Source organism: Lepidothrix coronata, unplaced genomic scaffold, assembly GCF_001604755.1.
Source record: "Lepidothrix coronata isolate B3197 unplaced genomic scaffold, Lepidothrix_coronata-1.0 Scaffold34, whole genome shotgun sequence".
NCBI lineage: Eukaryota > Metazoa > Chordata > Aves > Passeriformes > Pipridae > Lepidothrix > Lepidothrix coronata.
Genome location: NW_016690214.1, coordinates 3,338,753 through 3,366,694, shown reverse-complemented (window position 1 = coordinate 3,366,694; position 27,942 = coordinate 3,338,753). Strand labels below are relative to the sequence as shown.

At 48.8% G+C, this 27,942-nt stretch overlaps 1 protein-coding gene across 1 annotated transcript in view; it reads left to right on the top strand.

Annotated features, from left to right (window-relative positions):
* RHBDL3 (rhomboid like 3) overlaps positions 1 to 27,942 on the top strand; it is a 60,200-nt gene that overhangs the window by 10,648 nt on the left and 21,610 nt on the right. Inside the window, exon 3 of the mRNA XM_017812086.1 lies at positions 24,097 to 24,255. Coding sequence (XP_017667575.1) covers positions 24,097 to 24,255 — 159 coding nt within the window. The remainder of the gene's footprint in view (positions 1 to 24,096; positions 24,256 to 27,942) is intronic.

The window sequence follows — 27,942 nt, the reverse complement described above, 5'->3', positions numbered from 1 at the left end:
GCTTATGGTGACCCCAGGGATATTCTGTTGACCAGAGTCAACATCTCTTGGTGAAATGTGTAGTGAAAGTCCCAAATGTTTGTGATGACACCGAGTCTTACCCGCACCTTTAATTCCTTCAGCTCCAGAAGTAAAACCCAGCACTAGCAAGACACAGAGAATGTGTTCTAAGTGTATGGTCCTGTTGCTTAGGAACAGCTGTCTGCAGTGACCCTGTGTTGCTGGTGAGAAGAGTAAGGATGTGTGGAGCTGATGTTAAACAAGCAGGATCAATCTTACCCCCAGAAACTGTTCTTTGTGTGCTTTGATACTGAATGTACTCTGTGAGGAGCGAATACTCTGGAGTATCCTGAGTTGCACGAGGAAAAGATAAATGAAGCTGCTGGAGGCAAAGCTGTTTGTGACTATTGATCATCAAACCTCTGGTTTCATGCACTCCTTCAGGGCAGTGTCCCCTGAGGAAGCACCTCCCTGCCTCTGTGGTCCTTCACCGATAGGTACAGGTGATGATGGAGACCATGGTTTGTGTAGCACTTGTGTGTCATGTACAGTTGCATGGAAGTGTTTGGTGGTGGCAGCCTAAAGCCAGTGAGATGTGGCCATGGTTACCCTTGGCAGAGAGAGGATCAATATTATAGAAGGTGGAAAACAGGAAAAAGTTTCACAAGAACTACTGGAGGAGCTGATCCTGTGTGCTCTGACCTGGTCTAGTAAAGCACTTGAAAACAAGTGTGCCTGTTGTCCTGGATGCTTTATGTGTCTGACATGGATTGTATCTTTTGCTGGGGCTGGTACCAGAATGGGGACGTGCCCTAAGAGATTTAGAAAGCAAAGTAGGTTTTTAGTTCTGCCCCTTGGCTCTGAACCAGAGCCAAATGCATGTCTTCCTGCCACTCCTCTCACATATTTACTTACCCTCACACTGAGAAATAATGGGAAGTGGGCCTTGAGCATCTTTTCCCACTGCAGACAGTGGCCTCCATGGAAGGATGTTGGTTTTCAGCCTGGTCGTTTGCACTGGGGAGGAAAATCAAAGTGTTTGTTGTGGTTCTTTCTTCTGTTTGAGCTGCTGCCTCTTCCCTCAGCTCCCTGGTTGCTGATGGAGGAGTTGCTTTTGCACACAGTCCTGGATTTATGTCTCTGGGTTCTCCTCCCCGTCAGCAGGGAAGGCACAAACATTTTTCCTTCGTGTGTCCTCTGACAATAGTATTTGGGTCTCGGAGAAAGATTTATTTTGCATTGATTTGTGCATTAAGGAGCCCCTTTGGGAGGAGACTGCTCTGAGAGCAGGGGAGATTGTCCTGCTGCTGCTGCTGTCTTTGGTCTCTGAGCTGTGCCTGGAGACCAGGGCTGGAGGAATAACTTCCTTCCAACCTAAATAAAGTGTCTGAAGAATCTTTATTGAGCTGAAAGTTTGCTTTATCACACTCGGACTTGCCAGCCTTGGGAACTGTTTGGGCAGGTCCTTGGTAGATGTGTGTGTGTGCAGGATTGCTCTTGTGCCTTCCACATATTAAATATTCTGGTGTTGTCTCCTCTGGGGCTCTATGAACCAGAGTCCCCTTCAACAACACAGGTGCACTGGATGACTTCCCCCAGGGTGGTGATAGCCAAAATGCCTCCCAATGAATTGTCTCGTGTCTGAAACAGCTTTTTCCAGCTTTATTCCCTCTCTGGCCCATGAGCTGAGAGCTGCCATTGCTGCACTGATTTATGGGGTCCTTTAGTGTTGGTACTGGTGGCCAAGAAAAGCTGGGGCAGAGGAGCCATGTGCCAGCTGCTGATTTATGAGCCCAGCGAACAGTCCTGAAAAGCACAGTAAGAATCCTCTGGGCCTTCTGCAGTTCCAGCTGACTGGAAGCTCCAGGCTGTTATTTGACCATGTGGAGTAATAAAACTATGAAAACTAATTAACTTTTGTGCCTACTGCAAAACAAACAAGTTTATGTAAAAAATTACTCCACACTTGCAAGCAGCAGTGACTTTATGGGTTCCAAGCCTGTGTTTAATGACCAAGCATGTAGTGCCATGTGTGAAGTGTGTCCCTTTTGCTGGCTTCTCAGGCTGAACAGAATATAACAAGCTCATCTGATCACTGGGGACCTGAACACCAGCCCGGGATACTGTTCTCCTTCACCCTTATTAATTATGTAGCTGCTGTGTGGGTGGAGGTTTTACACAAAGCTGCATCGGGTGGTTTCTCGTAGTCCAACCCTCCTGAGTTACGCACACAGTTCATTCAAGGGAAGGTGCTCTCTGCAGCGCCAGTGCTAGAGCCTGGCTGAGGTCATTCTCTGCTCCCTGGGAGGTGCAGCTAAATGAGCTCTTTCCCAGTGGGAGCCCCAAGGTGTTTTTGTGCTGTTAGCAGGCAAACAGTCAGCCCTGCTCAGGACCTGCCCCTGTGCTGAGGCTGCTCAGCGTGTGCCAGCTGGGATGTTGACATCAGAGCAAGGATGTTTCTGAGTGCTCTGGTGTTATGTTCCTTGCCAGTGGCCAGGCACTTATCAACATTGGATAGATGATCCAGCCTCTGTCATCCTACACTGATTCAGGGAAAGGGAATGACTGGCTGTTCTTCCCCCTTAATCAAATTACTGAGGTAACCCTCCTTCTCTCCCATCCCTCCTGCATTACTCAGTAGCTTCTCGTACTGGATGTTTAACTCTGTGTTGTTAGAGTCAATTATTGTTATTAGAGTCAATTATTCATTTATTTATTTATTTTAAAGTGTGTCCCCCCCCCCTTTTCTGAGGGATGTGCTTGGGTTGTCATGGTACTCAGTACCAGAGCCCCAGCCAGTGTGTTTCTATCCCAAGCTTTGGTTTTCTCCACAAAGCAAAGTATTATTGGAGAGCTATTATTAACCTAAAATAAGAGTGTGCATACTCACTGCTATAGAATTCTGCTTTTCACGCATCAAATCAAGTCCCTGTGGATTTTCACCTCCCTCCCAGATCTGGCAGACAATGAAAAAGGGAGCTATTTTTAATCTAAAATGTTCTGTGTTTCAAGTCCAGAGAATGAAAATGTAGTTTTTCTCCTCATAGCTGAGTGCTATAAAACTTTTTGTCTATAAAGGAAGGATAAAACTTCCTTCAGGAAGGGCAAAAGTTCTGATTTTGGGGGCAACAGATCTTAGTTCACTGAAAAACAGTGGCAATCACTGTCCTTGGATTAAGGAATTTACCAAGAAGAAGGAACAATTTAACAAAGGGGGCTGGCAAAGTCTAGTGTGGTAGAGTGGTATCAATTCCCTTCTGGGGGGAAGATGGTGGTCATGGATTAGGAATCACTTGCCTGAGACAATATTTCTGGCAGCCAGGGAGATTGGCATCACTGTCAGAATGGTGCTTACACACCTTTCATCATCTTGCTGTCACTCCAGTTCTGCCATCCCACGGGAATCCCTGCTCCATCTGTCCTCCTGACAGGCTGGCAGGTATTGTCCAGGAGAGAAGGGGAATTTCTGCTCCAAGTGTGCTCCCTGCCCAGAAGAAATGGATATGGAAGAAGTTTCTTCTTCTCCTCACTGTGTGTGCCCTTCTGTGCTGAGCCCAGGCTGGTGGGCCAAGGGGTAGGGCACCTTCCAGAGCAGGTCCACCCTTCCCTGCTGACTGTCCTGCACCCAGGGCTGTGGTGGTGGGGACAGCAAGTTGTTGACCCCAAGGTGCAGGTACTGCTTTAAGCAAGAAGGGCTGAGGCTTCTTTTGCCCTAAAGGGAGGAGGGAGAGGGGCAGAGCAGATCTGACTGTACAGGAAGGCGTGAGCTGGGGAAAGCAGTTTTGCAAGGTAGCTTTAGGCCAGGCTTCAGGCCAGACAGCAGGCAGGATGTTACAGGAGTGTGCCAGGAGCAGCATTCCCATATCAGCACTGAACCCTCTCCCTCCAGCACTGGTGGAGCTGCTTCAGTGCAAAGCCCAGCTCAGCTTTCCTTTGGCTGCTCGTGACAGCCCACATGGTGTCTGTGCTGGTGCCCCTCGAGCAGGGACAGCCCTCCCCTACCCTGCTGCAGGCTGGGCACACACAGAGCTCCAGCTAATGAAGCACAAGGTCACAGGAGCTCCCTGCAGCTGTACAGGCAGAACTTTCCTTGCTGAGTACATTTCCATCCTGGTTCCAGCCTGGCACAGCCCTGCAGACACACCTTGCTCTGCTGCAGGGGGTGTCTAATGCAGCCCATCTGTCACAGCGTCCTGGCCCCTGAGGAGGCTCAAGGGCACAGCCAAACTCTGGGTCAGCAGCCCTCCCACGGGGCTGCCCTGCCCTGCCCTGTGCTCCTCTGCCTGCTGCCCCATGGAGCAGAAAAGGGGGGAGCAGCAGCACTTGTCTCCTGGGGCTGGCCAGGTCCTTGGTGTTCCTGGCTGGCCTTCCTCTCGCTGGTGTTGCTCACCAGATATGTCACTAAGCAGCAGCAGAGAGAGACCCAAAGGCTCAGATCTGATTAACCTCTACAACTTTATCCCGTGTCTTAATTGGATTAGCTGCAGGGGGTGGGATTGCTCTTGTTCCTGATTTTTTTTCTTAAACAGGTACTTATCACTGTGACATCTGATGGAAGCAAAAGGTTCAAGTAGCAAGACCTGTGAATAAACAAGTAGTGTTTGCTTCCTCCCCACTGCTCAGCTAACAGCTCCTGCCCTTCCTTTCTGAAATATTGCTGATGCCTGTGAGATGGCTCTGAGTAAGCCCTGCAGTTGGATCTCCTGGGAGGTGTGGGCCTTGCCTGAGAGCCTGGATGCCAGACCCAGAGTCCCTGATTGCTAATTGCAGTTCTGTCACTTTGGGGAAGGATTTCTGCTCAGCAACTGTTCAAAGCAGTATTAAATTCCCACGTTCAGTTTCTTTCATCTTTTCTCTGAGCTTTTCAGTTTCCTTCACGTTCTTCTGCCCCTCAGGGTTTTTGCTTGTCCCACCACCATGGCTGTGGGTTGTAGGGAATTGGCCTTACTCAGTACTGCAATAGCCCTTCCTCTTCCAGGACTTCAAAGCTTGTGCTCCAGTACCAGCTCACTTAGTTTCACAGGTGGGAACATGGAATAGGAAGATCAGTGGCCATATCCCGTTACAATGGGGGACAGGCTGCTACAGACCTAAAAAGAAGGAATTGAATCCATTTCATCATGAGCTTGCCTCTCATTCCTCATGGTGTTGTCTGCCTGTGTGGTGCCCAGTGGAGAAAAAGAAGAACCAGTTTGCAGGAGTCTTTTCCCCATGTCCCTCCTGCAGCACCCAGTTGCCTCTTCAACAAGCTTAAAATAGAAGCCTTTTTCCTTGCCAGAGCTGTAATGGATCCTGGATTGGGCACTGGAGAGGGTGATGAAGGGGCACATGCTGCTGAGAAGCTCTCTCTCTCCCCCGTAAAAAAGACTGAATTGTAGGTGTGATATCAGGCCGTGGTTCTGTTCCAGGGGGAATAATTGCTGTACCGGCACCACTCCGGCTGTTACAAGATCAAAACTGCTGTTACATTACAGCTGGTAATACTGCCTGGCTTGGCAAAAGGACTGACAAAGTGTTCCAGGATTTTAATGTATGTCCAGATAAACTGTCTTCCACAGTGAGGCTCAGGCCTTTGCATTTAGTCCGTGTAAAATAGCAAAGGCTTTAGTGACTTGGTAAAAAGGTAAATCCAAGGAATCCCCTCTTTGTGCAGGGCTTGAATGGGATTCATTTGTGTGAAGCACAGTTACAGTAGAGGGTTCAGGGCTCCTTTGCATCTGGGATGTGTGGTGGTCAGGGAGGGCTCAGCTGCTGCTCCCAAAGAAAACATGGCCATTAAGCTGAATTACGATGGACATGAGGTTCCTTTCTCAGATTTAATGTATTCCTGTATTTTGTGTCCCCTGGCTCCTGGGCAGCTTGCAGGCTGGGAATGGAAATTGGGAGCTGCAGAGGATGACTGAGCCATTAGCAGGCAGAATTTGATGCTCATAAAAATGAATGCATTTATGTTGCAAGGCATTGGTTTGCTTTGGTCTCCTGAGGATCTCTTACTTGGAATTTTGTGACTCAGGCTATATTTGTTACAAAAGCAATACAAATGGAGAGGCCCTGTGGTTTCAGAGGCTTGGCTGTTCTCTTGTCTGTGAGTATCATTTCAGCTTTTTCTGTATCAAATGTTATTCCAAGGAAGCTGTGAAAATGTGAAACGCAATGATATCCGAAAACAGAGTATTGCAGTCCCAATTTGTGTTATCCACAGAAATAGCTGTCTTTGGAGATCTGCTCAGATACTGTTTTTCAGGAAAAGCCAAGTTCTAGTAGATAATTTTTCATTATTAGGCTTTCACTGAAGGATATAAAGGACTAAAAGGATTTGGTGGGTCATTAAAATAAGTACAGATCTGCCACTGTGGGGTTTCAAACACAAGCTGAAATCCTGGTCCCTCTGAAGGGGCCTCGTTTGCCTCCTTCAGGCCCCACTCTAATTTCATTACTGGTTTCAGAAGGGAAAGGACTTCTACTGATTTTAATTTTACAGTGTTTCTTTTAGCATGCAGACATAGAAATATTCAATTTCTTTCGCCGAGGGTTTCATTAAAGGAAGCTCACACAACGTGCACCCCTTCCATGGGAGAGCATTCGTGTGATAAATTTAATTTTTCAAGCACAGGAGGTTGTGAGGGAAAACACTGGTGCTTCTTGCTTTTCCCTTTAGCACTGAGAGACAAATCCTTCAGCTCTTCCTCACTCCTGGCAGCCTGGGCTGAAGGGGAGGCAGCAGATACGCCGGGAGAATATTGTGCTACGCACCATGAAGTTGTGCCAAGGCGAAAGGAACATCCAGGCTGAAATCACCTTCTCCCCTGAGGCTTCTGTGGTTTCTTTTAATATTTTCTAAGGTGAAGTGCTGGATCCAAGCCTTGCTAACAGCCAGCATCTTTAATGTCAGGCAAAAAGTCTTTGCTAGTGTCTTCCTTGGCCACCAGATGCTGGGGATTTCGGTGCAGTAGAGTTTGGCTGTGGAAAGTCTGTTGTTGCTGTAACAATGTGCAGCTCTGTGGGTGCTGCACCCACCTCTGCCTGATGTGTTCTCACAGGGATGTGTGCCAGGGTCAGGCTGAGCAGTGTTTCCATCTGAAATTCCCCTCCTTCCCCTCAGCCCCCACCACAGATCCAACTTATCTAGACTGCCCCACTTCCTTGGTGTGGGAGGGATTCTCACTTCAGCTTGTCTGAGAGCAGGACCACAAAGCCTTGGAAGGGAGGAGTGAATGGAGCTGTTCACCAGGACCTGCTTCTTCTGGTGACACCAGCTGGCAGTTTCTGAAATAATTTTTACTTTAGGTGCCTCCAAACTCTGTAGAGTGAGAATTAGAGGAAGCAACACTGGTCAGTGAAAATGTCCATATAATTTTCATTGACATAATAAAGACTAAGGTACATTATAATTAATTTTTTAATGCAATAAAATAGGATGGGATGGGACAGGAATTAACCTCAGCTAAGCAACCAGTATGTTGTGCTTCCCTACTTACTACAACAAATATTTGTCTATGCAGTGAGATTTGCTGGCATAGAAACGGTGAGAGAAGAGGGTGATGGCCATGGGAGTTGGCCTGGATTGCTTTCTGCTGTCCCAAGCATGCTGATGTGTGGTACTTCACTGAGGGCTAACCAAAACTAAAAATCTTGTCTTTATATCTCCTGTCCAGCTCCTCCAAGTCACTCACTGTGATGAGCAGAGCCTGGTTATATCTGTTCTCCATCTGTCCCTTCCTCTGTCATCTCCACTATCATTAATTGTTAACGTCTGGCCTGAGAGATTGCCTCTTAGCACGGTGCTGAGGGGATCTTTCCATGGAGGATTAGGGCTGGAGTGGATTGACAGGAGGCAGTATCCTTGCTGTGGGAAGTTTGCCAGTCATGTGCAAGCTCAGTGCTGCTGCTCTGCCACTGACTCCAGTTCATGTCAGGCCATGGGCAAGACTCAACTGCAGCTCCGTGCCCTGTCACCAAGCACAGCAGGCCAGATGTGGTCTGTGCACTGTGTGCTGGCTTTGGGGGAGGCCTCCTGCACCCAGCTGCTGCACGTGGCCTTTGTCAGCACCTTCTGTGTGTTCACACCTTCCCAGGGAGGTGAGTTCACACCTGCTCGGTTTCACTGTGTGGTTGCAGCGGTTTGGTTCAGGCTGTGGTAACGATACCAGCGCTGGGGGGGCTGGCAGGGGGAGTTGAGATGTCACTTCTCACTGTGTCACTCTCCCCACGTGGCTGAATGTGTCTGTAAATCACACCAGTGCTTCCCCATGGGTTTGCTTTCTGTTACTGCCTCAGCTGCCAGGATTTCATGGGACACAGATCTCGGCTTTTGGCAAAAGCACGGCCTCCTTTCCTTGTAAAGGTACTTGGGATGTATTTCAGTGCCCTGAAGCGTAGCCAAGGGCCCTGCTAAGCTCCCTGAATCCAGGCTCTGAGAGATTGTGTTTCATTTTATTTTACTGGGTTTGCTTGCCCGTGGAGTCTGTATTTCTTCCAGCGTCTGTCCGGGGAGCATGGGAGAATCCCTCAGCATTTCAGAGGGTGAGGAGTTTCCTCTTACCAGGTTGGTCTCCTGATCTGCTCCTAAAAAGTCCTTGGCAACCCTTGTTGCTCATTCCCAAAGGTGATACATGTCCTGCAGCAGCCAAAAGGTGTCTGTTACCTCACAAGGGCACTCTGGGGCCTGGGGGCACATTTCCTCCTGGCTGTCAGTACCACAGCTGAGGACTCTCTTTTTCCCTGTTCAGGACAAGCTGTGCTTTGAAGGTGTCACACCAGGAAGGATTTCCATGTGTGTTGGTGCTTTCTACAGCTACAGCAATTGCAAAATAGTCTTCCCCCAGCCTAAAGGGAAACCTTTATATCTAATCCATCTCAGACTTTAAATCTCAAAGCTAGCCAAGTAAAGCCAGCAGAGTTTGCACCAAGGGGCTTGATTTTGTGGGCCTCTTGGAGGGAACATTAAAAGATGTTCGCAGGGTTTAGAAGCATTGTTTATTTATTTATTTATTTGGGTATGGAAATCTCTCTGGCTGGTATTCCCATGTCCCTTTGAGCCATTTGAGATGACATTTCTTTTGTTTCTTTCATTAAAACCATTTTTATCCTGGCTCGTGGGACTGTCCAAGTAGAAATTAAAACATTGCTTGGTGTTTCCTTGCCCATCCTATCAGTTCTTCATCCCCAGATCCTTTCAGCCCTCCCCAGCTCTCCCCCCTTCCCTGCCCAGCTTGCCTTGAAGGGCTGGGAAAGGCGAGACTGGCGCATTCTGTTGCCTGTCTGATTGTTGTGGGGTTGTGTTTGTGTGGGGAAGGTCACGAGACAAAAAGACCACCAGGCAGGGCTGGGCAGGGGGGGCTCAGTCCCTCTCCATTCAGGCCTTGTGGCAATGGGTGGGAAGAGTCTTGTTTGCATGACAGGATTTCAGGGGGCCGTTGCTTTTTGTTTAGGTTTCTTCCACGGCTGCTGAGTGGGCCCTGAAGGGCACAACAAAAGTAGAGCATATCTGGGAATTCATGGGGCTGTGGCAAAGGAGTGACTGATCCTGCCCAGCTCCTGTGCTCCTGCAGCCTGGAGACTCCCAGCAATTCCTCTGGCTGAGCTGTTTGTGTCCTGTCCAGCCTTGGCTCTGCTGAGAGCTCTGGATCTTGTGGGTTGGGATCCTGAGAGGGATAAATGCTCTGGAAGTTTTCTGTCTGTGGAATGAAGGTTGTAATGCAGGGGCACAGCTCCACAGACCTGCCACAGTGGCTGTGCTTCCCAGAATATTTCTGAGACTTCCAGCCAATTACTTTTATTTGCAGCATCTGCCTCCTGCCTTGCCCGTCGGCTTGACACTCTTGAGAGCATTGTTGTGTTTAAACAGCTCTTATTTCCTCATCAGCCCTGTGAGAAGCTGAGCTGTGTCCCTCCCTGCAGCTCTCCCCTCACTCCGTTCTTAGAAAGCAGCTCAGTCTGTATTTACCACTGGTGTGCACAAAAGCAAACATTGTCAGGGACTGATTGTAACTGTCCCAATTACCCCGGCTTCATTTGCATAAGAAGACCGACCAGCCTGTGGCAGTGGCATTGCCTTGACTGTCTGATAGGGGACATTTAGATTTGGGGAGCAGGAAAGAACTGGAGTCCCCAGGCTGGCTGTGGCATGGAGAAGAGAGGGCAGTTTTGGTCTCTACTACAGCAGCCCTTCCTGGAAGGAGGATAACTTGTCAACTCCCAGCCATTGGCAGCACAAGTCTGTCTGATTAAAATGGAATAGCTGCCAGTTTTCCAGAGATGCAAATTCCAAGAACTCCGAGCACGCCTGGCTGTCCCATCTGAGTAAATCCTTCTCCTGCAGTGTGTGTGTGTGTGTGTGTATTTATGTGTTTATTTTTAGTAGGTGTTGACCCTCCTTGAATGCTTTTAGATTAAGCAGTGACCTGCCTTGTGTTGTCACTTCCCTCAGGCACACGTAACCTCTCCTCCCTGTGTTTGGATTTTTTCCAGAGAGCTAGCTGTTCCTGCAGGCAGGCACTAAAGCAAGAGGAGAGCAGCTGGGATGAAGCAGAAGTCAGGAAGCAGGCTGCAATGGTATGATCTCCTGACCCAAAGCAATAGCTAGTGCTGGTAGGACTTGTTTGCACTGCAGCAGCTGCACAGCTCACACTCCTTTTACTGAATTGAGAATTACTCATATTCTCTCTCCCTTCCCCCCAGTGCCACATGTAACACAATCTCCCTGTGCCCAGGCCGGCAGATGGAAACCCAAGGCACTCTTCTGTTTGCAGCAGTGGTTTCTCATGGTCTCTCTGAGCAGTGGGCTCAGCTGGCCTGAAGCTGCAATGTTCAGGCTTTGGCAGAGCAGCCCTTGGGAAGACCCTTTGTGCCCCTCTGGCACTGCTGTGTGTGCCTGCACAGACCCACACCCACCTCTTCATCTCCCTGCTGCTTCCAGGAGACACTCCCTCACTTGGGCATCTTTCCTTGTTGCCTGTGGATATCACCAAGTCTAGCTGCTTCCTTTGACCTTTATCTTCCCCCCTCCTTCAAAGCTCCCCACTAGTATTTGGCAGTTTGGAATTGTTATTATTTAGTTACTAGGTGACAATATAGGAGTGTGTCATGGAGGGGGCTGGAGCACAGGCAGCTCATCTCAGCTACAGTAGTAGTTTAAGCTTCTTGCATCCTTGGGTGAGTTACTTTGTGTGAATTGGGTTGGTAATTCATAACTCAGTAATTGGGTGAATTACTTTGCCTGTCTCCCAGTTCAAAAGTGGAACTCCTTAGGAGGTGGTACCACTGTGAATCATGAAGAGCACAAATTACCATTTCACAGTGCACTGTGTGCTGGAGACCTGATTGCTAATGGCCAGATCCCAAGTCTCTGTCCTTATACTTTTGGACCTCTCTAAGAGGGATTGATAATCCAGTCCAGATTTCTCAGGTATTCCTTTACTCTTTCTTTGGGGGGTTGGAGGGGGAAAAATCCTTATGTTTTTCTCAGATCAGATGCTGCTTGTGCTCTGAGTCCAGAGCATTCACATTTTTTGCCTGAAATCACCCACACTGGTATTGTTACCTTTGCTTGGTGCAAGGAACACCAAAAAAGAAGAGGCAGAACAGAATCTCAAGTTGAGGCACAGATCAGCCCCTATTTTGGCCTTGTAGGATCTGAAGGAACATCTTACAAACAATCAGTGTTCAAAGCTAAGGCAAATTCTCGGGAAAGTCTTGGCACGAGTGAAATCTCAGGAGATCTCTTTGCTTGGAAAAGTTTTGTTTTGAAAAAGTTTCTCTTGGCTTTATGAATGAGAGCCAAGCCCTGCAAATAACACTGCTGATAACCAATACCACACACAGAAACTGCACCTTGTCCTGTCTTTAGAACAATGCTACAGTTGCGTCCCTTGGGCTGCTGCTGGTGATTATCTTGGTGCTTTATCCCGTCGGCTGTTTCCATGTCATTGGCTCAGTTTTGCTACAGTTCCCTTTGATGGGGGCAGCCTGACCTTTGGGGGCTGCCTTTGGATTTGCTCTGGGTTCATGAGAATTTGCTGTCTGGGAGCAAAGAAGGTGCCCGATGGTGGGGGGATTATTGCGGGACAGACGATGGTCGCACTGTCTGCTCGAGGCAGCTTTTCTGCTCCTGGATTAAAGTTCACGCTGTGTTACTTGTCTCTCTGTCTAAGGCCTTGTCAAGTCCATGTGGGAAGCTGTTCTGTCTGCACTGTTTCACTTTGTGCTGCTCAGCTCTCTCCCTGCCCCATTTCTCCCCCTCTTTCCCCTTCCATTCAAGTGGCATCTTTCAGTCTTCCCCATTCAGGTCTGTCTTTGCTCTCTGCCCTGTGTAAAACTGCCATGCCCTCCCCACCATTCATCACCTCTTGCTCATTCACCTCCCTGCTTGCCTTTCTCCATTCATCTGGGCTTCCTCCCAGCCAGTCTGGGCTGCCCTCTCCTCCTGCTCCTTCCCCACTCCTCCCTTTGTGCCCCTGCACTCCCTTCTCCGTGACCAGCCACAGCTCAGCAATCTGCAGTGTGCTCTGGGAGGATGCTCTGCTAGAAGTTGGCCCCACTTGATGGGCTGATTAATCCCCAGTAGAAGCCTGGTGGGACTGTTTGGGGTGGATTTGTCTCTCTGGTTACCTTGCAGGTGAGAAGACTTTTTTTCCCCACTTTCTTCACACTTCCCAGAGATGCAGCTTGATGCACAGAAATAGGAGGAGGTTTGTGATTCCCCAACCTTCCTGTTCCATCTGTTTCTGTCTCTCCCTCCTGCCTTGTTTCCCCTTTGTTTGCAGCAGTTGCAGCTTTTAGGTGACTCTTTGCAGAGGTTGTTTTGATTTCTTCATTTCTGAGGAACATAACATGAATACTCTTAATTATGCTGGCTCTGTAATTATGGTTGTTGCCTGTGTCTTCTCTGCTTCCTTCTTTTAAATCATCCACATTGAGGCTGTATCAGTTTTGGAAAACCATCTCTGCACTTGGATGTGTGTTTTAAGTGTTACCCAGGAAATAGAGCTTGTGAATTGGAGTAGCCAGGGCTCGTTGTTTCTCAGTGCAGTCACAAGCCTGTGCTTGTGATGCAGACACAGGAAATAAGGACCACAGGCCTCTGCCAAAGCTGCCCCGGGCTGCTGTGCCCCTGCAGCTCCCCTGTGCTGGCAGTGTGCACACACCACCCTGGGGCTATGGAAGGAACAGTGTGGCAGGAAACGGGGTGGGAGGGCTGCTGGCCCCCAGGTGCCCATGGGGGGCTTCAGCTCTGAGGGGTTAAACTGCATTCAAACCAGTCTGTTCAAGCAAAAGGGCAATATTAGAGCTTGGGAAGAGTGGATGGACAGGCCTGTGGGAGGAAGCAGGTGCTCTGAAAGCCTGTGTGAGCCCTGCACACGTGGGAAATGTGATCAGAGCAGGGAGGGAGGCAGGAATGAGGTGGAAAGAGGCACAGGCTGTTCGAATGAGTGCAGGTCTGACTGACAGCATGAGCTCTGCTGTGTGGGAGGCTGTGAAGGGACTATCTGCTGCTGTCTGCTGAGCCTAAGAGGAGCTCCTGATACAGCCCAGGCAGGACCAGGCTCTGTGAGGACCTGTCAGTCCTGTAAGAAGGACCCTTTTCCCTGCTAACTGTCTCAAAGAGGGATTTCAAACCCTGCTCTGTTTTTTTGTCAGGGTTTGTTAAAAGGGATTCCCTGTTCATTGTGTTTGTGCCCCACAGAGACATTGCACCTTGCAGGGCACAGCCAGCCCCAGGCCAGCCCTGCATTTGGTCACCTGCAGGGAGAACTGCTGTGCTCCAACAAGGCTTGGGCTGGGAACCCTGCATGGACAGCACTTCTCCCTAAGAGGGGAGTTGCATTCCTGTTGTGGAGTTTATTAAGTCATGATTTGCTTTAAAACTTCAGATACGTTTTCTGCCTGTTTGAAAACTTGTGGCAGACAGAACTCCATAAACATTGTGCCTTGCCTTGCATTTGTCTCTTGTATCCACTAAGAGCATATAAAAATCCAAAATGCAGCTTGATTTTTCTGATTTGTGGCTGTGTAATTTTGGCACTTGGACAAATCTCTTCTACCCTTAAACCAAAGTATATTTGACACAGCAGACTCTGGGAAAGTGCAAACACTGCAGAAATTACCAATGCAGCCCTGCATGCAGGGAACCTGCAGTCTGGGTGTCATCCAGCCCTGATTTGGATAGATCTCCTAAGGAGCAATGCAAAGCACTACAGCTTCCAGCAGTCTGGCTCCTTTCTGCAGCTGGAACCCCTGTGATCACCCTGGAAAGATGTAAGCCAGGATTTCTTGCTCTCAGGCATTTAAATGGTAGAAGTTAGAGAATAATTAATGCTGCTGGCTCAGTTTGGAAGCAGCGTGCCTGTGATACCTTTGGGATGGTTGTGTCCTTGCACTGTAACACCAGGTGCCTTCAAGGGAATTATGTGGTACCTCTGCCTCCTCTTCACAAGGCTGACATTGCCTTCTGCTCCAGTTCAGCTTGGAAAACAGAGCAGTTTCTTGGGCAGCTCCTTAGTCCCCTTGACTGAGTAAAGCCAGCTGTGAGACCACCATGAGTTAAATACATTTCCCAGTCTGTTTAATAAGAGTTTTGCTCTGTGGCTGTTGCTCTAACCAGAAGCATGGTTTGATTTCCAGCAGAGGTGGGTCATTCTGGCTGTACCTGTGCTATGGCACTTGTTAGTTGGCATCCGTTTGGCTCAAGTTTTTCTGAGCCCAAATAGCTGCAGTCAGGTCAGAAGGGAACTGTTTGGATTGTCCACTCTCTCGTAATGAAGGCTGGATTTTCTGAGTGATCTTCTGCTTGACCTCGACCATTCCTCATCTCCCAGGAAAACTTGCAATTCAATTGTTAAACTTTTAGTGAGATATTTCACTTGTTAATAGTAAAAAATAATCAACTTACTCTAATCTAAAGCCGCCCAGTTCTGACCTCTTTGACCTTTGTCTCAGAGGAGATTCCTGTACTGCCAATTTTCTGTTACTCTGGACAGTGATCAAGTCATTGCTTTACCTTCCCTTTCACAAGATAATGAATTGAGCCCGTCAGTGCAGCCAGTCAGACTGTACCAGTCACAAAGTGCCAAAGAGGTGATGGCACCTCATTTACAACCCTGCACGGTTCCTTTTCTGCAGGCATCATTACCTTGAGCGCTGTCACTGTAACAACCAAGGCTGTTTTCCCCCCAGTGGCTGCTGCTGAAGACGGCATTCCCTGTCCTGTGAGCTGGCTGGCATTCTTGGCTCCGGGCCAAGTGGCTGTCTCTTTGTTTTTATTGTAATATGTATTGTTTGCAAGCACCCAGATTTACCAAAAGACCCAGCTCATGCTTAGTAACTTGCTGCTTTAACTCATCTGTGAGTATGATGCAGACTGCTGCTAAGTCACAAATGAGAATCCGGTAGGAGCGAGAAGGAATTCTCATGGGACCCCATTAGTGGCATTGCCATGTGATGGGAACTCTCTCTGCCTTAGTTTTATTTTTGAGACCTGTCAAATGGCCAGACTTCAGCACGTTGAGTGTGTGACAGGCTGAGTTTGTGTCACAGTAAGTCCTCAGAGCCAGGGCTGTGTGGTGCAGTCAGACACCCTGCAGAAAGCAGTTACACCACTGACCTTGTCTCATGACCTGACCAAGGCTGTGTTCTCATCCACGTAATATCAGCTGGACGCAACCTGATTTTTGTTGCCTGCCCTGACTGATATTAGACCAATCCTCCTTCAGGTATGTGTTACTCACTATCAGTCATCTCTTCCTTTGCTGTGGGTTGCTGTCAGACCAACAGCCCTGCAGTGTCCCATTACATTCCTGCCCGGCAGCTTTGGGAGCAGGTGGGTGTCACTGTGTTTGGACAGGGCTTTTGGAGCTGTGGTTGGAAGGGCTGCATTGCTGATTCAAAACTGGAAGAAAGGTAAAAAGCAGATCTTGATGTTCTTCCAGCGTTCCCAGACTTGCAGAAAATCAGTTTTTGTAATGACTTTTCAAAATCTTTTGGATGAAAGTTACCTTGACCTGCTGATTCAAGACTATCTAAGTTTAGCAGCTGCTGTGTAACATCCTCCAGAGTTACTGCTGGGACAGAAAGTGCATCATCATCCTATGATGGAGATAATTCCTTGGGCTTTTGTCCACATACAGAGCAGAAACATTGCAACTCCCCTGACTCTTTCATGCTGGTATCACCTATGCAATTTTTTCCAGGTAATATGAGACCCAACCCCTGTTTTGAATAAGAACTCATCTGCCTCATCTGTACCAGCAGAGATGCTGCTGTGACAGGAGACATTGTCCACAGCAGAAACTTTGTGTACAATTAGTTGACATGGGAGCAAGCAGGGATCTGACTGCAGGAACTTGGCCTGAAATACAGCCCCAGCTGAACAGCTCTGCTCCCTGTTGTGTGTTGGGTTTTGGTTTGCTTTGTTTTTATTAATATTTTCCTTGTAGCAATAGTGATTAGAGCCTGTCTGTCTCCTGGCTGTGAGACTGACTGTGCATGTTTGTGTCTTCTGTTGAGTTCTGTGGTCCAGATAAACACAGCAATCCCACCCAGATTGTATTGCATCTCAGTGCATCTGAATGAAAGGACTTACACATTATGTCTCCTCATAATGTAGAAGCCCTGAAATGTAATTAATATTAATACAAGATTTTGAGATTCTCCAATAAGACGTGTCTAAAACCACATAAACAATAATTCTGTGGTGGTAAATGAGAGTATCATGTGTCCTGGTACTATGGATATTTAATGCCTTACACCATCCAGATGAAAAGTGTTTAGGCTGCAAAACTCATTGCCTCAGGAGATTGTGGAGCTCTGAAAACTAGAGGAATTCAAAAGGGAGAGCAAGAGATTGGGCATTTGCATATTAACAGTGTCGGGGCCAGCGCTGAGCAGTTCTGGAAAGCATCAAACCTCTTGTCTCAGGACTTAAGAAAACTTTCTAACTGCCCATGTGAGTTTGGTCATGATGATCTTTAGGTGGTCTCTTGTCCCCAGCCTCAGAAATGAGGGACAGGCAGCACCAGAGCTGGGCTGGGGATGTCAGGCAGTGACTCTCCAGTCTGGCCCATGGCCTGCCCAGCCTGTTGCTGCAGCTCAGGACAACAAACAGTGAAGTGTGCAAGGTGCTGGGTCAAGATTAAAAATTGTATTTGCGCCTAAAAAACCCCTACCACTTTTTAGAGTGCCTCAGCTTTATTCCATTAGTCTTAATGCACTGACATAAATAATAAAGTAGGAAGAAGCAGAGCTGGAGAAGGCTCAGTCTATAAACATGTCTCCTTGCATTAAGCCTTGTGGCATAATGGAGGGCATCTCCTGCCACCCGTGCTGCCTCGTTAATCACGTCATTATCTCCCTCACTTGTGGTGCTGCATCTCCTTCCGTGGCAATGCTGCTGATAATGGAGCTCCTATTTACCCTGCCTTCTTTCTGCGGGGCGGCTTTGGTTTCAAAGCCAGCACAGTGGCGTATTTTGAATAATTTAGTTCTGGGTGGCTTGAACACTGCGTGTCATTCCCCAGTTGAGACTGGAGGCCGATTTCTGGGAGTGTTCTGCCTGGAGGGCTGGTCTGGAGAGAGGCACTGGAATCACCCAGAGTGGTGGACATCGAGGTGGCTGAGGACTGAAGGCTCACTCAGCAGGTCCTGTGAGTGCTCTGCCCTCTCTTAGTGTCTTAGCAGGACTTGCAGCAGGAAACCTACAGGCAGAGGAAGGATAGGGAAGAGAGGTGCATTAAAAATGAGCATGGAGGCAAAACCATGAGTTTGGGTACCTGGCTGAGCATCACAGGCTTCCCCAGCAAGCCATGGGTCAGAAATTCCCAGGGTCTCCAAACGCAGGATTTTCTTGGCCTGTGGTGGTTATGGACGAGGGGTCTGAACCTCTGCAGACTCAAGGAGTTCTGTGTGGCATCCAGCTGTCATTGGCTCGAAAATTTTGATAGGTTTCTACGTCTGAAACCTCATCAGGAGGCCAGCTCTGGTCACAGTCTCCTGTGCTGGTGGCCTGGTGGCCCTTTGCCACTGGAGCCATCACCCAGCCACGCTCTGTGCGTGCTGCACAGCCCTCACTGGGCTGGCTCACACAAACACAGGGGTGCTGCTCGTGCCTGTGAGATGGGAAGGTCAAGGTGCTACACCTTGGCAATACCAAGAATCAAATCTGATCCCAAGCCCTCTTTCCTGTCTGCCTAAGAACTGAGCAGTGGTGTGCTCCTGAATCTTTTGATTCTCCCGTTCTTGTTGAATCTGTGCTTTCAGTGTCTGTTTAGATGAAGTGCTTTTGCAGAAGGTAACAACAGATGGTAGTAATGTAGGTCCCTTCCCTGTCTTTATGCCTAAGACGGTGGGAGAAATAAATCAGAGCAGAAATGTCTTTACAGATTGGCCAGCTAGCCATGAACCTGGGCTTCAGGCTACCCTGCTCTTCAAGGAAAAGGGAATCTTATACCAGCTCCCTCCATCTCCACTTTGCCATGTGCTGCATGAGACACTCACCCAAATCCGGGTGACAGCCCATCTGCTCTGGAACAAGTGCTGAGCTGGGGAGCTCCCTGCTCTCCCACTGCAGCTTTCCAGGGAGCAATCTGCCTTGGAGCCCTGCTTGGTCAGGGAACATCCCCTATGCTTAAGTGCAATCTGGCTTTGGAGAGCTGGGTGATGTTTCCAGCCCGTGGGTTCACCTCAGGTCAGAGCAATCTAACATGCCCTAAAAGTACTGCTGGGCAGCCCTTAATCACTTTATATTGTCTGGGCAGTGGTGAGTAAATTCATTATTTACAGGGGAGTGGAGTCTGCGTCACTGGGGCACTAATGTTCTACCACACGTGTTCAGGCAGCTCAGACGAGGTGAGGAGCTGCATTTCAGTGTGGATTGAAAGGCACTTACCTTTGACTGGCCTTCCTCTCTGCTGGATAAGGGTTTTATCCTCCCACCTGCACCTCCCACTGTTGGTAGAGAGCAGGATCATTGAGCTGCTGGAAGATCATCACCACCAGGCAGTGATGCAGCTCCTGCTAAAACAGCCCCTGCTTTTTGCCCTCTCATGTGGATTATAAGAATTTCATCTTCTGCCTTGTCATTCCTTTAATCTTCATCAAAGCAGCAAATGCTACATATACTCTTGCCACAATTTGGTTTGGTTTGGGTTGGTTTTTTTAAACAAACAGTCTCTGCTTCTGAGTCCTGGGAAAACCCAGGCTGACTGAGACTTGGAATGGGGGAAAACCCAGACTGGATCCTTCAGGCTGCTCGGGGAATTAGTGAGTAAGATTCCCTGGAGAAATGTTTTTGGGGGTGCTGGGGTCCATCAGTGCTGGTCCCTTTTCAAACATCACCTCCTAATGGCACAGGAGCAGCAATTCCCCAGTGTCAGGAGTCAAGCAGGCGAGGCAGAAGGCGGCTTGGCTGAGCAGGGATCTTCTCTGGAAATAAGGCAAAAAAAGGAAGGTGTGTGCCCGGTGGAAGCACGCAAGTGGAAGTCAAGTGACCCAGGAAGAATTCAGAGATGCTGCTTGCTGCTGCAGGGAGAAAATCCGTGCACTGGTGTGATCCCTGTGCACATCCAAGAATGCTCCTGTTGTGCCCAGTTCAGCTGTTGACTCTCCAGCTGCTCTGATGCCCCCGGGGGCTGTTTGCCATGGGGAGAGGAGCAGCTGGCTGTGCTCTGATGTCTGAGTTTTCCCAAGATACCCATTGTCTGTCTGCAGCACCAGCCTCCACCCTACTTGCTCACTCAGCCGTGTCTGATGTATCTTTAATTAAAGAGGAGGAACAATTTGAGATTTCATTTTCTTTTCTCAACCAAATTTCCTATTTTCATCAGATTTTGTGATGCCCCCTCCCCTTATTTTCATCTTGTGGTTTTGCTATAGAGCCTTTAGTTTGTGGTGTGTTGCTCTAATATAAGGAAGAAACGGGAGAAAAACAGCTTGTTTGGGGCGAGGGAATTAAGATCCTGGGTCAGATGGCTGCTACGGTCATTAACATATTTACATTTTTGCTTAAGAGCCTGGTTGAGGATCAGGGGAGTTAAGGGTGATTGTCATTGAAATGCGGAGGAAACCTTGCATGAAATTGCCGTTAGTGTCCTATTGTCTGGGGGGACGAGGGGGGGCAAAGGGCCTTCCTCATCCCGGCACGTTGGGATGCACTTGTGTGCCCCGGTGGATGGGCACAGGCAGGAGGGACCGCGCTGAAGGAAAGCTCCGTGTGCCTGTGCTGTGGGAGCCGTGCCCGGGGAGCGCTCCCGGTGGGGCCGGACCCGCTCAGCACAGCCCCGCTCCTGCCCCAGGCACTGTCTGTCTGTCTGTCTGTCCCCGGGGCAGACAGAGGTGCCGGGCTGGGCCCGGGACAGCGGGCCCTTAACGAGACCTCATGGACAGACACGTGAAACGGCTTGTGAAGGTCAGTGGCCTCTTTTATAACTGATGGACCCGAGGGCTTTGAGTCTGGTGTCTCGTGTTTTGCACTGGTGCAGCCTCACCTTGAGTGCCCACTGCTCACTGAGGGCAGTTTTGGGCACCACAATAGAAAAAAGGCATTAGAGAGTGTCCAAAGGGGGCAATGAGGACGATGAAGGGTCTGGAGGGGAAGCCTTATGAGGAGCAGCTCAGGGCACTTGGTATGTTCAACTTGGAGAAGAGAAGACTGAAGGGGGACCTCATTGCACTCTTCAGCATCCTCCCAAGGGGCAGTGGAGGAGCAGGTACCTCCTCTCAAAGAAAACGGCATGAAGCTGAGTCAGGGGAGGTTTAGGTTGGCTATCAGGAAAATGTTTTTCACCCAGAGGGTGGTTGGGCACTGAACAGGCTCCCCAGGGCAGTGGGCACAGCACCAGGCCTGTCTGAGTTCAAAAAGCATTTGCACAATGCTCTCAGGCACATGGTATGACTGTTGGGGATGGTCCTGTGCAGAGCCAGGAGCTGGACCCAATGATCCTTGTGGGTCCCTTCCAGCTCAGCACATTGGTGATTTGCTGTGTGTGTGGACACAGGATCCACAGGAGCAGCTCAACCCCTTGATTTTTGTGGCCAGCTGATACCAGAAACAGGGTTTGAGGCAGTTTAAAGTGTGGTGGATTTTGAGCTCTGCGGTGAGAGATGAGATTTTCATGTCCTAAAAGAATTGTTATATGGTTAAAAAATTGTTTAAACATAGATAAGAGAACTCCTTTGCAGGTGGGTCTTAGAGTAGAATGCTCTGCTCCAGGTTGTGGAAGCCATGCTCTGGCCCTGCTCTGAGTCCTTTTATTTCGGATGTCAGTTGTTTATTGTTCCCCTCTTACTCTTTCATGCTGTTCAGATCCACTGTTTTACTTCAAACCTGTTTATAATTAGTATCATTAACATAATGCCAACAAATAATTATACATAATAATGTGGAAGAGAAGAGCAGGCTCCCTAGGCTGTTTGCACTACTGAAAACACCAGCTGCCTTCTGCCACTGCTTTGGTTTGGGTGGGACAAGCAGCAAGACCTGAGCTGGAGGAGGAATGCTGGTGCCTGCTGTTATGAGAAAGAAGCATCCTTGGAGCAGAGGCTCATCTGTAGCCACCAAACAGGCTTCACTGTGCCTTTGGAAAGCCAGCAGCCAGTGACAGTGACATCCTGAGTGACAGGATCTGTCTGCTGTAGCACTAGTGAGTCTGGAGTCATTAGTGTGCCTTTGTGGGCTGGTTTGAAGCTCTGAAGCAGTTGTGTAATTCTTGTTCTTGGTTACAAAATTTTTCTTTTTGGAAGGCTTTAAAGCAGAACAAAGTCTAGGAAAAGTGGTTTGTGATCTGAGCAGCTCTTTTGTGCTCTGGGGACCTGTGTGCTCCAGCTCAGTATCTCCTCTGGCCTTTGAAGGAACAGCCACGTTCCCTGTGGCTGTGGCCCTTGGTCTTTCCTGCAAAGTCCAGCAGTGAGCACAGGGCATGGAGACAGTCCCACACTTCAGTCACTGACTCTGGCCCTCAAAGTAGAGAGGGATTTAAACCCTCAAGGAGCAAATGGTTTTGTCCTAGACAAGAGAAGTTCTGACACCTTAAATGTTAAGATATAGTTAAAGTGGTGCAGTTAAATAAGATGTTGGTTAGGTCAGATGTTTTCAGGAAACAAAGAACCAGTATTTATGGGATTTCAGGTCTTAGATCCATTCACTGAATGACTCATCTCCCAGCTTCTGCAAATTCCCCCTGAGAAAGGTCACCTCAGGTATTATGCTAATGATCCTGTTTTTCCTGGGGATGTGTCTCTGGGATTGGGCACTGCAAATTTAGGCTGGCTTGGGAGTCCCAGCAGGAGCCAAAAAGCGACAGAGCTGAGCCTGAGTGCAGAGGCCCTGACTTCTGGGCTTAGTTTTAGAGTTTGATCTGTTAACTCAAAGCATCAGAGTAGGCCAGAGTAGGGGAGCTAAACTTCTCCAGGGATTATTATTAAGCCCTTGTTTAACAGTAAACAGCTGATGAAATCCACCTTTGGCTCTGGGTGCCAGCTGTCAGGGAGGTACATCCAGGACACTTCACAAGGGCAGGACAACCTTTGGCAGAGAGCAGGGGAGAGTGCCCAGCTCTGACTGTCCACAGGTCACTTGGTTTATCTCGCTTAGTGTAGTCCCCAGGTTCCTCACAGAGGGGCTTCTGCTTTGCCAAAAGGCAGACAGCCCTACTCCAGCAGGAGCTGTGATCTCCCCTCCTCAGGTCAGACACCTCCTCCTCAGCCCAGCAGAGTGCCCGGGAGCAGCAGCACAAAGGTGCTGGGGCCAGGAGGAGAAGGAGCCAGATCCTCACACACGGGCACTGCATCCTCTAAACAAGCTGCCCATGGCTGAGGCTGGTCTGTTTTAGAGCTGTTCTGCTCCTGGTGCCAGCCCTGCTGCTAGAAGGCTGCACCCTCTGCCACCTCCTCCTGCCCACCTCCTCCCGTGCCAAGACAGCGTCTGATCGAGGGCCCGGCGCCTGCTCAGCTTTTGTTCTCCATGAGGAAAGAGCCAGGATTGTCGGGACCTTTTTGGCTCTGCCAAGGCCCTATTATGTCCCAAATGTTTCCATGAAAAGACTCCCTCCTGACCACTCTGCCCCCTGACAGCCATTCAGTCCAGCCAACAAGCTTGATATCATTATCTACAAAAGGAGGCCACTGAGCACCAGGCTCCTCACAGCCAAGTTTGGGAAATCAAAGGCAAATCTCCCAGCAACAGGGAGCTGCTGGAGATCAGACTGCACAGGGCTAGTGAGGGCTGGCCTGGCAGCTTGCAGCAGTTTTCCAAGCACCAAAGAAATGTGCTCGGTGTGGTGCCAGCACTGGCTTTGCCATGGCTGTGCCCTGCGAGCCAGCAGCCTCTCACAGAGGGCCCTGGGGAGCTCAGCATGGCCGGAGGCTGCTGGAACAGCCCTCAGTTTGGACAGCCTTGTAAAGGTGTCTCCCTTCAGTCAGTGGCATTTTTGGGAGATTAACCACTTAGTCTGAGGGAAAACAGTGATGTTTTTGGTCAGAGTGGGAGTCCCTCCAGACCTCACCTGGGACTTTCCTTCTAATGACTCTGGTTTACATTCTCAAAATGGCATGTGGTTGCCTTGTCATTTTTAGTTTGACATAATGCTCACCTGCTTTGCTCCCTGTCCAAAGACTTTCCCTCCAAAACATCTTAAAATAGCTCTTCAGCAGTGAAAGCACCTGCCATTGTGATGGCATCTGTAGAGGTGATCTGGAAAGGTGACTGTCAAAAACACTGAGCACAGAAAGGGCTTGAGGAGGGGTGGCATATTCATGTGGTGCAATCGTGTTAGGAAATAGAGGAGTAAAACCATTTTCAGTATGTTTTATCTCACAGACTGCATCTCTGGTTTGTTTGATAGTCCAGACAGAGAGGGATGTAAAAAACAGACAGGAGAAATGATGATGCAGAGGGAAGGAAGGTGAAGGGGGTGGACGTAGCTGAAGCTTGGGTGGAGATGGGATGGGATGGTGGTGTGGACGATGGTGCCTGTGCTCACCCCTCTCTGCAGGGCAGTGTCACCAAAGCCTGGAGCAGCCCCTGGGGGTCTGCAGCAGGTGATGGATGCACGGGAGGTGTGTGTAACATGGAATGGTTAACTGTGGCCCTTTCCCCTCCCGTCCCAGTTCGATCCTGACAACACTGGCTACATCAGCACTGAGAAGTTCCGCTCCCTCCTCCAGAGACACGGCTCGGAGCTGGACCCCCACAAGCTGGAGGTGCTGCTGGCCCTGGCTGACAGCAACTCTGAGGGCAGGATCTGCTACCAGGACTTCGTCAACCTGGTGAGTGTGTGACTGGCAGGGCCTGTCAGCCCCTGCCTCTGCTGCAAACAGGGGCTGTGCAGGGACAGACTCCCTCTCTCTCTTTCCCTCCCTCTATCAACACCAGTGTTTGCTGTGTGCCTGCACCACATTCTGCTTGGACTTGCTGAAACATTCAGTGGTGACTGAACTCTTAAGCTAAGAGCTGAGTTGCTGCTGATTTTTCCAGGGAAACAAATTTGTATGGGAAGGGACTGTGGGAGCTATTGTAAGAAGATCATGAAGCGATGTCTGCTGCTGGTGTAGAGGCTTTTGCTCTCAATATCACTTGTTAGGTGCAACAAGGAGCCATTTGTTTGCGAGCAGACGTCTGTCAGTCTGGATGTCTCCTGTTTTATCTAGAGATTTCACCACTTCCAGACAAAAATGTATAGATAACGTTGTGTTGACGTGCTGGGTGGAATCACATTGCACTGCTCTAGGCATCAACAGCAGCAGGGAGGAATTATTTCTAGGTCACGTTCATTTTATCCCAGGTGAGACGCCTCAGACTGCATGAGTCATGATCTGGATGCCTCTCTATCTCTACTAATGAGTCAATTAGTGAAGGGATGGCTCCCTTTCTTGTCAAGGCAGTTTGTTGAGTCAACACAAATGTAGACATGTGTTGTCAGATGTCCAGAATGGCCTAGAAATGTTGTTTGCAAGATGTCTTGAGCAGTGGCCAGCCAGGGGCTTTGCCTTTGCACACCTGAGTCCCAGCAGCTTTAGTGCAGCAGTGAGACAAACCTGGGTGAGACAAAGTCACTGAGCAATGGAAGCTAATGTCCCTAAGGTCTCACTGGAAAGCTGGATGTGTTCTGGATGCAGAGTGTAGTCATTTGCCTCTCTGTGTGTTGCTGCACTCAGCGTGGGGATTTGATCCCTTCCTTTGTCGTGGTCACTCATACATGTGCTTTGGGTTTAGAAAGAAAGTGTCTTCCGTATGTCCTGACTTCACATCAATCAGAAAAGTATGATTACGTGGCCTAGCATTGAAGGATCCAGGTCACAGCCTCTGTCAGGCCATGGGCATTGTCAAGGTGACAGTGATGCAATCCCAGACCTGCTGTATCTAACCAGGCTGTCTTGGTAGCCCCTTGCCTGGGGACACAGTAGAAGAAATGCAGCAGCTATTAAAGAGATCACAGTGGTGTGAGGTTTTCCTCAGCTCCAACATAACAAACAGTGTGGTCCAGGGCGCTCAGCAGTGTATTTAGAGCAATAGCTGCTTGTTCTACAGTTTGGGATATTCAAAGTCCCATGCAGGCATTCACTACTTGGGCTGCACTGCACTTGGGTAGCAGGATGAGGTATCATCTCATTTATTTTGCAGAAATGGTGGCCCAGGGCCAGCTAACACAGTGGCACCAGGCTCAGGAGCAGAACTGGGCCTTTTCCTCTCTCCTTGCTCCGCTGGGCTCGGGAGCAGCACGAGCTAATGAGAGGCAGGTGGGAGTGAAATGCTTATACATCCTGCTCCTTTGGGAATAGGGGATCCTGCCAGCTCACACATACCTGATGGATTTCTGCAAAATGGCAAATTTCCTTCACTGCTATTGAATGACTCCTGTAAAGAAGCCATTGATTTTCCTGTCATCAGCCCCTCCATCCTTGTCTGCATTTTTTTGCACTTTCCAATCAATAAGCAATGCAAATGCCAGAACATTAAACTACTTACAAATGACACCTCACTTCTCCTCTACTTTCTATTGATTCCCAACATCCAAACTTTTTTAGGGCTCCTTCTCTTTTCCCTGCCTTTCGAACTTCCTGATGGAAAGCAACAGCACAGTTGACCCAGAATCCCTGTGTAATTAGGGATTTCCTTCACTTCACAGCTGTCGGTCCTGGAAACTCTGTATGGTGGTGTTTAGGTGCATGTTTGTGCTTGATGATCATCAGCCACCTCTGCTTTTTGCTCAAGTTAATTTGTCTATATCAGTAGCTTAGCAAGAATTGACCTGCTCCCCAAGTTGATGGTGCTGGCTGTGAGGAAAGGCTGCTGATTTTACTAAATGCAGAGGTTTCACAAGCACAGCTGTGTATGTGGTTCTCCTTTTCTGCAGCATCGTCATGAACACCAAGAACTCTGCCTGCTCCCTCAAACACTGTGATCCCCAGCTAAAGGACTGTTATTGAGCAAAGCTGTGTTCTCCTCTGATGTCAAAATTCTTTGTGAACTTCTAGATGCACCAAAAATGTTATTATAGGACTCCTGACCTTAATAAGGATGTCCACACGTGTGCCTGCTCTCAGCTCAGGAAAACACCTTAAATCTCTGAAATTGGAAGTTTTGCAATATGAGAATAGACCCTGGAAATCACTCTGGAAATAAATTGAGTAATGAATAAATTCAGGGAAGCTGAAGGCTCCTGGTGTGATCTGCAAACAGAAAAGCCTGAAAAAAATCAGATAATTCATTGGAAATTCCTGCTCCTCTGTATGTATGAATTCATCTCATGTAGTTGTAAAACACAATGCTGCAATCATACCCATTTCTGTTTCTGCACTGGGACTTGCAATAACAGCACAAAGCAGCTTCAGATGGGGCTTCTTATCCTGTGTCTGAGACAGTGCAGAATAACAAACAGTGTTTCCTGTCCAAGGGGGGGCATCTCGTGCCTCTCTGCTGTTGGTGGCTTTTCTGCTTGGGGAGAGGCACTAAAAATGCACAGAGAACATTCTGGCTGTGAGCAGCACAGGTCACAGGAGGAGACAATGGACCAAGGTGTTTAACCAACTTTGCTGCTTCTAGAGAGGAGACAAGCCAGGAGGGAATTACAGCTGAGATGTTATTTGCTGGATCCTTGCTGAACAGCAGTTGCTGTTGGCACTCCTGGACTACTCCACAGAACACCCTGTGAACTGGAATGGAGCTAAAGAAGTCAGCAGTAAGCTCTGAGACAGAGTTCATGTGACTTGGGAAAAAGAAAACACCGCTGCTTCCAACAGAAATGTGGAGCTGTAGCTCTGTAGTAACTTGAAGCTGATGTAGCACCTCAGTAATGCACAAAATGTATTAGCCTTTGTTTTCCAGATCAAGTGTTACCACCCACTTTGCTTTCCCTGGCCTTGCTGGCTCCTAGGGATAGGCTGATTCTACCTCATTTTCAGTGATCAGCACTCATTTTTGTAGCACTGTGTAACAATACTCAGGTCACCCTAATCCAAACTCTTCTGGTGGCAGCACACTCTACCCTTCAGAGAAAGATTTCCCTTAGTTTTTGTGACTCCCTCTGACTTGCTCAGTGTGCTGCCAGGCTGCAAATCCTGCCTCTTCAAGTGAAGAAATAAAACTGGAGAGGGCAGCAAGGAATCTGCAGCCTCTGCTCTTCCCCCTCATGAGTGACAGATGAGCAGGTCTGTTGGCCACCAGAGAAGGCGAGAGGAGGGTCTTTGCAGGAGTTTCTTACTTCATGGAAGAGGCTGGAACATGATTAGGTGTTAGTGGAAGGGTGTCTTGTGCTACAGGCTGCTGAGCAGGACATTCAAATGGGCATTTCTGTGTCAAAATATTGCTGGAATCTTAAAAACAAGATAAAATCTGCGGGTGAAGGAGATGAAATGGCTTCCCAGAGTCTCACGGTCTGTGCTCGTGGATGCAGTAGAAATACAAAGGTGAAGGTTTAAATGCCAACTCTCTTGTCCTGGGGATCTGTGTTTGAA